Source organism: Aspergillus nidulans, chromosome II, assembly GCF_000011425.1.
Source record: "Aspergillus nidulans FGSC A4 chromosome II".
Taxonomy (NCBI): Eukaryota; Fungi; Ascomycota; class Eurotiomycetes; order Eurotiales; family Aspergillaceae; genus Aspergillus; species Aspergillus nidulans.
The window spans coordinates 3,780,375-3,793,665 of record NC_066258.1 but is presented as its reverse complement, the minus strand read 5'-3'; the positions used below and the strand labels follow the sequence as shown (position 1 = coordinate 3,793,665).

At 46.1% G+C, this 13,291-nt stretch overlaps 4 protein-coding genes across 4 annotated transcripts, besides 1 other annotated feature; 2 read left to right on the top strand and 2 right to left on the bottom strand.

Moving 5' to 3' along the window:
• Positions 1-13,291: part of a sequence feature (contig 1.60 475..68571(-1)) that runs on past both edges of the window.
• Positions 87-2,280, bottom strand: ANIA_03536 (putative FAD monooxygenase; the record flags this gene model as incomplete). Its single annotated transcript, XM_656048.1, has 5 exons — positions 87-1,086; positions 1,154-1,367; positions 1,426-1,903; positions 1,965-2,151; positions 2,228-2,280. The coding sequence occupies 5 exons, from the start codon at positions 2,278-2,280 to the stop codon at positions 87-89; spliced, it is 1,932 nt and encodes a 643-aa protein (XP_661140.1).
• ANIA_03537 (O-methyltransferase) lies at positions 2,773-3,838 on the top strand (the record flags this gene model as incomplete). The annotated part of the gene is made up of 3 exons (XM_656049.1): positions 2,773-2,838; positions 2,905-3,627; positions 3,818-3,838. 3 exons carry the CDS (start codon positions 2,773-2,775, stop codon positions 3,836-3,838), a joined length of 810 nt encoding a protein of 269 aa, XP_661141.1.
• On the top strand, positions 5,621-6,196 carry ANIA_03538 (uncharacterized protein; the record flags this gene model as incomplete). Its single annotated transcript, XM_656050.1, has 1 exon — positions 5,621-6,196. One exon carries the CDS (start codon positions 5,621-5,623, stop codon positions 6,194-6,196), a length of 576 nt encoding a protein of 191 aa, XP_661142.1.
• Positions 11,145-13,082, bottom strand: ANIA_03539 (uncharacterized protein). Its single transcript, XM_050611513.1, has 2 exons — positions 12,620-13,082; positions 11,145-12,556 (listed from the first exon to the last, which is right to left on the bottom strand). The coding sequence occupies exons 1-2, from the start codon at positions 12,965-12,967 to the stop codon at positions 11,438-11,440; spliced, it is 1,467 nt and encodes a 488-aa protein (XP_050467536.1). The 5' UTR covers positions 12,968-13,082; the 3' UTR covers positions 11,145-11,437.

The following is a 13,291-nucleotide window of genomic DNA, read 5'->3' as shown; positions in this document are numbered from 1 at the left end:
TCTGATTCGACTTTCGAACCGATGTCAACAAGTCTCATTTATAACTTCTACTGCTATCTCTGTAACTGTCTGAGAGACACAGCCTTCTATGTCGCCCCAGGCATGACCGACCGCAGGAACAGCTCTAAACCGTCCACGTCATCTATATCTGATAGAAAAGCCAGATGCTGGTCAGGCCGCAGTAATGCCATACACCCCTTTGGCCCAATTCCAAAAGAAGAGTACAGTTTCCCTCCGCCAGCGTGATGATAAGTTTCAGCATCCACCCAAGCTCTGCCATAGTCCACACCGTCATTTGTCCAAGGACGGAAGACCAACGGCAGATCGTTCAGCTCGATGCTATGCCTATGAGCACGGTGAATGAGATACATGCCGAGAACCGGAAACCCGCGCTGCGCGATGGAGACCCGGTTATTCAGCTTCGCGAAGGCTGAATCAGGGGCATTAAGGGCATCTGTGAGGGCAGCGACGCGGCGCTTCTGATTCGCCGCCACAATGTCACCTCCGAAAACAATCAGATTCCATTGTCCCGTACTGGGAAGGATCTGATGCAAATGGCATGCCTGCGAGTCGCTTTGGTTAAGGATCAGCACACTAGGAACGCGCGCGCCGACCCGGAGATTTCGGGCCACGGATGGTCTGCTGGTGCAGGGCGGCACGTCGCTGGGCAAAGATGTATCCCAAACTGTTGGTGTGACCAGGGAATTAGGTTGGTAGGTCACAGCGAGACCTGACATTGAGGAATTCTCCTGCTCCAGTGCCCGCCTATGGTCCTCGTCGAAGCGGCCGTTTTGGGCCTCTACACCACCGTTCCGCTTGGTGCACATCCCTCGGCATATTCTTTGATCCAATGCAATCAGTTGCTCGGCGACGGGTAGCCGTTCTTGCTGATATGTCTCGAGAGCACTTTGGTGCAAAACGCCCTTGATGACAGAGGCCAGCTTCCAGCCGAGGTTGAACGTGTCTTGCATGCTGACGTTCATCCCTTGTCCTGCCTTCGGAGAATGTGTATGAATGGCATCTCCGGCAAGGAATATCCGGTTATGGGGACCAATTTTTCGGCAGATGCGTTGGCCGACCTTGTTGCTGTTAGTTTGGGCGTTCACGTCCGGAAGCAACCTAGCAGAGGAAGGGGGGTGTGCTGACCGTATACATTGTTGACCAGTCAACATAATTCGTTCTAATGCTATAGGGCTTCATGATGGTTGCAACCTGCTCCATGAGAATGCCGGCGTTGTGCTCTGCGCGATATCTCTCGGCTGCTTCGAATGGAAGCTCCACGTAGATACGCACAAGTTTTCTCTCCCGTGGAATCATCATGAGAGTTCCGTGCATTGACTTGATAATGAATCGCTTCCGTATATCGGCTGCATAATCACTTGAATAAGCAATGTCAACGGCCATCCTCGATCGAGATGAACTTACGGAAATCCGTCAACGGGATGATATCCAGAACACCCCAACAGTCGTCGTAAGTTTCGCCCTCGAGTTTCAACCCGAGTTGCTTCCTGACCCAGCTATGAGCTCCATCGCAGCCCAGAATGTACTTGGCTTCAACCATTGTCCCCATGCCTGCATACCCCGAGTCATCAGACTGTCCCGAGCTGAGCTCGCTGTTCGGAGTAGCCACGCCATCGAACGAAGACTGCGGACTAAATGGCGCAGTCTCCAAATTGACGCGAAACGGAAACGCATCGTGGTGGTCGATCGTCATGTTATCAATCTCCAACGAAGTGGGGATTGTTTCCAGCCTAACTTCGACGTGCTTTCGAGCCCTCACAAATTGCATGAGATACTCTTCTACTTGGCCCTGGCTAAGCGTGGACTCATAGAACCGGGACCATCCAGGCTTGGAATTTGCGGTGATGCTCTGCCTTTGCAACCTCCCATCGGCTCCAGCGCCCTGAACATAACAGAGCTCGAATCAGTGGGTTTCCTATCGAGAGCCATTTGGGGAGCTGTACCCATAACGCAATCTCCACAGTGTGGTTTGCCTGAGTCCAGATTTTATCTGCGAGCCCGAAACTGTCCAGAATCTCTAATGTTCGACTCTCCAGTCCGTCGGCTCGACCGCATCGCGTAAGATTGTGCTTTTGATCAATTATCATCGTGTTCACCCCCATCTGGGCCATCCAAACTCCGGCCATCAACCTGTTCACTCACAGTTAGTACATGCTGTTAACTACGTAGTTCCGCAGAGCAAAGGGAAGCAGGCAGAGTAGCATACCCGGACGGGCCGGCCCCGACGATCAGGACATCTGTCCGGACTGTATCGCCCATGACGGTGGGCTCAAATCAATGTGCGCTTAGAGAATCAAACCACGTAAACATGCTTCTAAAGAGCAACCAGAATTTGACTGAATACATATTAGTACTGAGGTATAGTGCGGAAAATGGTACCCTATGATCCACCTAATCTGGTCCACGTCATGACTAGACGTTCTTTTCTCTGCATCAACCGAGATCGTCTAATTACTGTATTCAGAAGAATCATAATGCTCGATAGTGAAATGGGTTGTGAAACCTGAGTCGTCGGTAAATGGGTTAGGTGGACTGGTGTTACATTCTTGCAGGCCTGAGTGGATGTGTCATGACCCCGATGCAGAAGTTGTTCGGAAACGATTCCCAGCGCATAGAGAGCGCTATCAATCATTATTAGAGGGTCGAGTGCCATCGTCTGAGAACTGTGTTCTCCAAATGTCATAATTTTCTGCTGAAAAATACCGTGTCCTTCAAGCGTCCTTCTATCAACCAACCGCAGAACAATACGTGATGGGTGGCCTAGCCATAAACACTACCACACCGCAAGGGTTCTACAAGCCTGAAGAGAAAGTCTTCGTAAGGAGCATCCTGCCAAGCTCGAATAACGGCTCGAATAGATGTCTGATTAACTGATCTGACCAGTGCAATGACGGCCGCGAAAACCAGTTGCTCCGTTTTGTCACCACGCATCCCCAACTCTCCGCCATCCGCAACTCGCCCGAGGCTGTACTGGCCAGTATCGACGAGTTCGCGCGCACCAAAGACTTTCTCATGAACGTGGGCCCACATAAGGGCAGCATAATCAGTGACCTTATTGCCACGGAGAGGCCGAGCTCAATTCTCGAAATCGGCGGCTACATCGGCTACTCAGCCATCATGTTCGGCCGCGCCATGCGCAATACGGGCGTTTCAGCCCCTCGCTACGTCAGTCTCGAGATGAACCCAACCTTCGCATCTGTGTCGCGCGCCTTGATTGAGCTTGCCGGCCTCAGTGATGTCGTTGAGGTTCAAGAGGGTCCGTCTCGAGCGTCAATGAAACGTCTTGCAGCGGGCTCCTCGAACCAGGGATCCAGCGCGAAGTGGAGTATGCTGTTTTTGGATCACTCCAAGATCTCGTACTTAAATGATCTGAAATTGGCCGAGGAGCTGGGAATCGTTGCGCCTGGGTCAATTGTTATTGCGGACGATATGAAACGACCGGGCAATCCAATGTATTCAGAATACGTGAGGGCTGATACCGCGACAAAGGAGGCAGCGTATATGCCGTTTGTGGGCTGTCTCTCTGATGGGAACATCTCGCTGGGAAACCCAGATCTGATATATCAGACTAAGCTGGTGGAAGGGCTGGAGCCAACAGGCCACATGGTAAGTTGCAATTGCCGTTCATTGACATCTTGGAAGGTAGGCTAACGAGACGTAAGGATGCTGTTGAGATATCGCGGTGTGTGGGCATGGTAGACAAGAATTAAGCGGTTAGGGCAAAGACCCTTTATAAAGGGAATACCTAGCCTGGAATAGAAATACAGAATAATAACATGATACAACCAATTGAAAGGGCACAAGCCTCCTCACTTGACTTCCTATCACAGTCTATGATAATTCAATTAAGAAACTCATCATAGAAACTACATCTAACCTCCCATAGTAGTAATGGTTTTATTTCGGTCGCGTATGTCGCCGTCGTGCACATGATCATAACTGACCGTGAAGCTCTACATCCAGCGGATGGACTCGCTTGAATCTCCTGCATACTCTGGCTTGCATTAGTATATTGCAAGAGTTCCGACACTGGTGATATGGCAAAAGTGACCGAAAAGAAATTTAGCTTTATCAATTCGGCGCGGATTTTTCCCGCTACAGTGTGCGTGTGTGTGTGTGTGTGTGTGTGTGTGTGTGTGTGTGTGTGTGTGTGTGTGTGTGTGTGTGTGTGTGTGTGTATTCATACCCTGGCCCATCGCCTAGGCGATATGCAGGATACCACTATCTAGTCCTTGTATGTGTCTATGTACAGTGAACCATTACTTTCCGACGAATTTAGGGCCTCGTCACAGCCTGTGGTGGCCAGTGCCTGGTGTTCTGTTCAGCAGCCCTGTGGTGCGTGGCTATAGAACCTCTGTAATACCTCTGCAAAGTCCAGTACTGCACCTAAGATACTATTATCTTATATATTATTCTGCTTACTTTTCTTACCTAGAGATCCTCCTCCTAGTATACCTGAAATATTATTAAATACAGTCCCTATCTTCCTCTATAGCTTTTATTAGACTTGTTAAACCACGGGTTGGGGCGGGTTTTCAGGCCTAGCTGATCCGCCCACGCGGTTTTTGGGGTGGGTTACCTGAACAGTAAACCGCCCATGGGTTTAGCAAATAATTCTAACCCAACCTAAATAACCCAAAATAACCCAGTTATGCATATCATTACTATATTACATAGTGATCTACGTAGTTAATAAAATACTGTATTTAAATACTGTATTATAACTATCTAAGTAAGAAAATATAATCTAAATACAGTAATATACCTATTCAGATATCTTGGCAACCCAGTGGGTTGCTCCGCCGGGCTTTGGGGCAGCCAAAAATATCCAAAACCCAATGGATTATTAGAAGCTCGAACCCAACCCAAGTCTTGGCGGGTTGGGGCGGGTTGGGGCGGGTTTCGCGGGTTGGGTTTAACAAGTCTAAATAGACCAAGCTTATAGTATAGTATATTACTATTAGTTCAGCTGTGTATACTGACCAGTACTCTATTAAGCTAATATAGACTTTCTAGTATTAGGTAATATTCTGATTCTGATCCAGGGCTACCGCCGCAGCACTAAGAAGGTTATATTGACCTAATATATCAGAGAAAACTGCAATCCTATCCTCTTTCTGTCTTGCAGAAGCTCTGGCTTTGGCTTTGTCATGGTCTGGTTTAATATCAATTTTCACAAATGCTGGTATCTGCCATGGTGGTTGTGGCCTTGGGTCGATGGTTTCCAGGGCCTGTAGTCGGGCGAGGTCCATTGTCTTCAGGGTTTCTTCCCGCTACAGTAACATATTGGTGCCTCTGTAACATATCGGACTGTACTTAAGAAGAGAGCAGGTACACTACGGCTTCAGGTATCTAGTCGGCTCTTGCTTGCTGGCTGTTGAAAAATATCGAATCTGTGGTTGAGTCTGTGTGCCAAGCGGGAGCTAAACTCGGCCCGATGGCGATAGCCGAAGACGGCCCGCAGACGCCGGAAAACTCTGCACGGGATGAGGCTATCCCAACAGTCCTAGGTCGGAGAGGAAATCCCCAAGCAGAAACCCTATAAGCTCCAGTGGTTGAGTTTCCCTCACTGGATGATAGCAAAAGGATCACAAACCAGATGATCGCCAGCCTGGTTATCAGCCTAAGGAAAGCCGTCGCACAACAAACCAACATAATTGAGGCAGCCCGGGCAGAGATCCGGGAGATCAAAACAGAACAAAAGGCCCTGAAAGGACAGAATACAGAGCTCCAAGAGGAGATCCAGACACTGCGCGCCCAGATTGAGACCCAGGCAACCGCAAACCCACCTCCTAAATCATGGGCAGAAGTGGCAGCCAGCAACAGTCCCTACAACACTAATACCATAATCTGCCAACCCCAGAGAGAGCTAAACTGTATCCAAATCAGCACAGCTCGGCGTACAGAGGACCACAATGACAAGGCCAATAACAATACTTTCACGAGATTCTTACCTACAGATACCGCGAACAACTATATTAGAACTGCCCTAGCTAACACAGGACCTACAAAAGATGTTCAAGTGGCAGGAGTTGGCACTACAAAAACAGGCTATATAATCAGATTCAGAGATACTCAGTCAGCTGAAACAGCCCAGAACAACACAGCATGGCTAGAGGAACTAGGGAATAAGTCTAAGCTAGTAAAACCCCAGTTCAGTATTGTGGTCTACTGAGTCCCAATAGAAGACTTTGCCCTGGACAGAAAAAAGCAAGAGGCAATTAAGAAGATTATAGGGGAGAATAATCTGGCAGAGAAGGGATTTCAGATTAAGGACATTGCATGGTTGAAGAAAGACAGACTACTAGGAAGGTCTGCATCTATAGGGATTTAGCTTAATATACCTGAAGCAGCAGAATTGATCATCAGCAATAGCCTCCTAGTTGGACAAAGATATATTGGCAGTATAGACCCCAAAAAGTTGAACTGAAAAGATGCCACTGCTGCCAGAGATTTAGCTACCTAGCCTAGTCATGGAAAGAACAGGTGAAGTATGGCCACTGCAGCAGCCAGCATGACCAGTGCCACTGCCCCCCAGGTATTAGACTAAGGTGCGCAGACTACAATAGGGAACATCCTACAAGGGACTGGAGGTGCCCAACACTACTTAATCCATGCTCCTCTTAATAACAACACCAAACCTACGCCTACTACAGCTAAACATCTGGAAATCAAGGGCAGGAATAGAAGCCCTTATCAACAACTATCAAAGCCAGAGCCTTGATCTACTCTTAATCTAAGAACTACCAATAACTGCATACTATATACATGTCAACTATAGTACATGGCAACTCTACCAGCCAACATACCCCAATAATTCGGCTCAATTCCGAAGCCTGATATATATAAACAAAAGAATCTCAACCTTGTCACACTATCAAGTCCACTGCAACTACCTGGACCTAGTAGCTATCAAGCTATAAACTGCAGAGATATAATACCTTATCTTCACAGTCTATATCCTACTATTAGATATACACAAAACAACCTACACCACCTCAGCTGAACCCATGCTAAACAAGATCAAGAACACCATTATACAACATTCCCAAGGCTCTGACAAGCCAACAAGTCTGATCCTAGGCAGAGATTTCAACCAATATTACCCAGTATAGAGCTACTACCTAGTTAACTATGCCTTTACTACTCAAGCAGAGGAGCTGATGTTGCAATTATGCAAAGAGTCTGATTGATTGATTGAAGTATGATTGATTGTTTGAAGTTGTCTTGAAGCTATCGCTAATGATATCATTTATTATTCTGCCCGACGCCCAACCGCTTTCCTCTTCTGGATCAGGCAGGAGCCAGTCGATGCCGTGCCTGGGATGGGCCAGCAGATATGACGGATACGGCAACAGCTGATCAACTTCTTCCAGATATACCAGCTCTAATAGTACCTACCCCAAGGCATACTAATATATTAGTTACCAAGCTACCCAGGGAAGGCGTCTGTCCTGGACTTAACACTTACCAATAAACCCACAAACTTATCAAATGCCAACTCTACCATGATAACTATGGATCTGACCATCATGGAACCTACTCTGAGTGGGACCTACGGCCAAAGTACAATAAAAATCTAAAACTAAAGAGAGAATACAGCCAAGTAGATTAGCCTAGGATTGGCCACAAGCTAGCAGGCCACCTAGGCCAACTACCTACAATTCACTCCACGACGGAGCTTGACTAAGAAGTCAACTGGTTGGTTAGGACAACAATAACAGTGCTTGACCAACATGTTCATTACAAAGACTATTATCCTACTCAAAATAATGGTTCACCCCAGAGCTTAAAACCCAGCAGGTTACTGTAAACCAAGCACAAAGGAGATGGCAGAGCAGCTGTACTACCCTAGGTTGTAGCTACTCTATTACCATCAATCTCTTTAATAATATGCGTCTGAAACGGCGCGAATAGATAAGAACTATTAAGAAAGTCAAGACCACCTATTAAAAAGAGTTCCTAGACAAGGCCCAGGAAGGCTACCTCTGGAAAGCAGTAACTTATATGCACCCCTGAGACCCCTACATAAATATCCCTATATTAAAAATCAGGACAAGGGAAGGCACTGAAAATAATAAGAAAGCCAAGGCCTTCCTAGAAGCCTTCTTTCCCAAGATGGCTGAAGCTGAAGAAGAAGAGATCATAACACCCCTATAAGATTACCTGGGAGCCAATCACGGAGCTAGAGATATACAGATTGCTTAAGGCTGCCAAAGGAACAACAGCCCCAGGAGAGATAAGATCCTGACCTTGATATAGAAATACCTATAGATATACCTCTTAACAAATATCACCTACCTCTTTACAAAATTAATTGAGCTGGGTCACTACCCAGTGCAGTAGAAGCAGGCATGGATTGTGGTCCTAAGGAAACCTAGTAAACTAGACTATGCAGTACCCGGAGCATACCAACCTATCTCTTTGCTAAATATACTAGGCAAGCTACTAGAAGCAGTCATGGTTTAGAGACTAATATTCTGGGCCAATACCTACAAGCTACTCCCTAATACACAATTTAAGGCAGACCAGGGTATAACACAGAACAGGTACTTCTTATACTAGGGAATACCATTGATTAAGCATGGCTTTGATCCAAAGTGGTGATACTTATTGCATTCGACCTTAAAGGAGCTTTTAATGGGGTGAAGGAAGCAAGCCTTAATGCCCGCCTGTAGGCCAAAGGGATCCTGATAGTAGCCAGAAAGTAGATCAGCAGCTTCATGGAGAACCAGTATACCAGTATTACCTTTGATAACTTTCAGACAGAGGTTGCCCCTCTAGGAAATGCAGGCCTTGCTCAAGGGTCCCCATTGTCTCCTATCTTGTTTAGATTTTTCAACTCTGACCCGGTTAACCAGCCAGTAAATTACCATGGGGTTCTTCTGCATTTATTAATAACTACTTCTGATAGTAAGCAGGGCCGACGGCCGAAGACAATATTAAGAAGATCTAAGAGGAAGATATCCCCTGTATAGAATCATGGGCCTGGAAGACTAGATTATTATTTGCTGCAGAGAAAACAGAACTTATATACCTAACTAGGTCCAAAAAGCAACATGAAACAGGGCAGATTACTATAATTAGAAAGATAATTACACCAACCAACACAGCAAAGCTTCTGGGGGTGGTCTTTGATAAAGAGATATAATAGAAAGAACATGTTCAACAAGCAGTTAAACAGGCAACCTAGGTTAATATTATGCTTGGAGGTCTGAGATATCTCTGCCCAGAACAAATAAGGCAGCTCTATCAAGCCTGTATAATACCTATTATAGATTATGCATCTACAGTCTGGCACAACCTATTAAAGGATAAGATATACCTAAGAATACTAGGAACAGTCTAGCAAACTGCCCTTATTTACACTCTCTCTGCCTTCAAGACTATATCAACTATGGCCTTGGAAATCAAATCTAGATTTGTTAAACCCAACCCACGAAACCCGCCCCAACCCGCCCCGACCCGCCAAGAAATGGGTTGGGTTAGACCTTCTAATTATCTATTGGGTTTTGGATATTTTTGGCTGCCCCAAAGCCCGGCGGAGCAACCCGCTGGGTTGCCAAGATATCTGAATAGGTATATTACTGTATTTAGATTATATTTTCTTACTTAGATAGTTATAATACAGTATTTAAATACAGTATTTTATTAACTATGTAGATCACTGCTTATTAGAGTAATGATATGCATAGCTGGGTTATTTTGGGTTATTTAGGTTGGGTTAGAATTATTTGCTAAACCCATGGGCGGTTTACTGTGAAGGTAACCCACCCCAAAACCCGCGTGGGCGGATCAGCTAGGCCTGAAAACCCGCCCCAACCCGTGGTTTAACAAGTCTAATCAAATCCCACATCCTACCAACCCATCTACAACTTAAACAATGTGCGCAATTGGTAGCAGCCTGCCTTAGCACACTGCCAAAGGACCACCCAGGCAAAGGAGTACTAGAACGCGCGAGAACATGCAGCAATTATATAAAAACTAGGTCCTAATTCCCTCTGGCAGAAACCCTAAAGACAATAGACCTTGCCTGACTACAGGCCCTGGAAACCATCGACCCAAGGCCATAACCACCATGGCAGATACCAGCATTTGTGAAAATTGATATTAAACCAGACCATGACAAAGCCAAAGCCAGAGCTTCTGCAAGACAGAAAGAGGATAGGATTGCAGTTTTCTCTGATATATTAGGTCAATATAACCTTCTTAGTGCTGCGGCGGTAGCCCTGGATCAGAATCAGAATATTACCTAATACTAGAAAGTCTATATTAGCTTAATAGAGTACTGGTCAGTATATAACTGAACTAATAGCAATATACTATGCCATAAGCTTAGTCTATTAGGTATCTATAAAGGACTAGGGCCCCCCAGATACTGGATATTAACCAGCAACTATCCTTAGTAATAGTATATTAGTACTACAAGCTATAGCAAATAAAGAAAATAAGTCAGGATAAAAGATTATACAGGCCATTACCTAGTCAGCTAATAAATTAAAGATATAGGGGATTCCCCTCTACCTCTAATAAGTCCCTAGATACTATAGTAACCCTGGGAACAAAGTAGTAGATAAGCTGGCTAAAGAAGTAGTTAGCCTAGATAATAAATACCTATTTTAATATCTTCTATTATAAGAAAAGGGTTCATCTGCAACAGGATCTAGAAAGAATAGGAGTATAAATAGAAGATATCTAAAAAAGGTAGCTACCTCTGTTAGATTAACAAAGACCTACCCTTAATCTATACCCAGAGAATATATAGCTCTCTTCCCTGAAATTAAGCCTATCTACTTATCTAACTCTGAACTGGCTATTCCTGGCTAGCAATATATAGTAAATTATATAAGTTTAGAGAAGATAATAAGTATAAATATAAACTGCAGAAATAGTTGTTCATGTCTTAATTAACTACCCAAAACTAAAGGATCTACAATAAAAGCTACAGAGAAAGATAGGGACTATATTTAATAATATTTCAGGCATGCTGGGAGGAGGATCTCTAGGTAAGAAAGGTAAGCAGGATAATATATAAGATAGTAGTATCTTAGGTACAGTACTGGACTTTGCAGAGGCATTATAGAGGTTCCATAGCCGCGCGCCACAGGGCTGCTGAACAGAACACCAGGCATTGGCCACCACAGGCCATGACAGAGCCCTAAATTCGTCGGAAAGTAATGGTTCACTGTACATAGACACATACAAGGACTAGATAGTGGTATCCTGCATATCGCCTAGGCGAGGGGCCAGGGTATGAATACACACACACACACACACACACACATACACACACACTCTGTACTGATGCTGTGTCAGTCACAAAGCAAGCAGCTAACATCGTCCTTGCTGCTTATCAAAACTGACCCAAAGAAGGAATTTCAGTATTGCATACCTCGCTCCTGCAGAACTAACCTATCTAGTTCATTTTTCTTACCATACTACCCAATTTCCAAGCACCGCCCGTAGTCATATTGATCGTTCGACTCTTTGAGATCCCAACTCTCCACACCCCCAATGACACAAACTGTCCATGCATACTGTGATACGTGCCAACACGGCGAGTCCGCTGAACCCCAGCTTCCTCATCTAAGAACGTATCCGCTTCAAGCTGTTCCACAAACGGCTGGATGATATACTGCGCTCGACTAGGGGCCAACGCGGCGCTCTTCATGTCGGAGAGGATTGCCTCCCACTTGACTGTACTCAGATCTCCACCGAGGAGAATCCCTTCCCCCCGACCAGATCGAATAGGTTTCAGAATAAAGTCTTTCTTGGATACCTTGCCTTTATAGTACGAATCAATGAGCTGATCTAGCTCCTTCGATCCGGGGATGATGGTGAAGACAACGCCTTTCCGGAGCAGGTCAGCCTGTCGGGAAGTCAAGACATTGTGCTTCACGACTAGGTCATTCAATTCCTGGAGCAGAATCCCAAGGATTCGCTTGTCGTGAATTAATAGCATGGACCGGATGTCATTGCAGCTCAGGAACGCCAGCTGCCGCTGCATTTCCGGAGGAAGTGCGGCGAGCTCGTCAAGAAACAGCCGGAGCGCTACTTGGTGAATATCCTCCACGGTTTCATTGTCATGGTCGGCCGACGAGCCTGGCTCTCTCACGCACTGTAGTCTATACCCTGTCGGCGAGGTTTTGTCAGCCACAAGATGTAGATCATCCGGCGTCAGCAGGCGCGGCTTCATATTCCCTAAGTCTCTCATCAGAGCCTCGATCATCGGGTTGTGTTCTCTATTGTGGACAAATCGAAGAGGCCATCCCGGATGAAACAGAGCTTTGAGTCGGTCCATCATATGGTCTGGGTTGCCTTCCACATCAAGATAAGGGGGCTTGTTTTCCGAATTATCCATGGCCCTATTCACCCGCGCGTTCAAATCCAGCCCGTTGGATGTGAACCGAGCATTGATTTCGCAAACTCTGAACCCGCCTGTTTCGTTGGCTGGAAGCAAGAAGTCTGGTCGCCAATTGCCTTGACGACCGTCATACGCGGGGAATAGCTTGTCTTCAGTGATTTTGTGTATCCACTACTCCAGGATTGTCAGGGTTACTAAAACCCACAGGTGGGAAAAGCAAAGCAAAGATCGTACCCTGAGAATGTCCTCCTCATGTGGTTCCAGAGGCATCCGCGACGGTAAGTCCGCCTCCTCATCTATTACCCATCTTTGCACGATATTTGTCAAGGCAGCAGTAAGTGCGACATGGAACTCCTTCAGATTGGCCATGAAAGTGTCGGGAACCAGTACTGGGTGCGGACACATAAATCTCAAGAAGTATGGAAGTAGGTGCTCCCCTCCTAGATACCGAAGGAAGGTCGACGAAAAGGCATTACCGCTGCGCACCCTATCTTCGTAAGATGCACTAGTTGCTAGCGAAGGAATGCCGGCTTTCCTCGATGCCTCCAGACAGATCTGGGGCATGGGATCATTAGTACTCATACTGGATGAGAGTTGGTGACCGGGCAAAAAACGGGCAGAAATGGTAAAAAGTGAATTTGCCTAGGAGCGAAATTTATTGGCCGTTCTGCTAAGCCTTATTTGCCGGATTGCCCTCGCTCGTTGATGGTGTCTCTAGCTGAAGATGGTCACTATCTAGGAGAAGAAAATCAATGACGTCTCGACTTGGCGCTTGGGAATATCATGATATACAAATTCAAGCCGATGACACTGTAACGGACTACAGTTCGGTGGGTCTAACCGTTCGACTGGAATTTTATGGCTGGAGAATCGGATGCTACGGTGCTATCGGAGATCAGTGGTAAT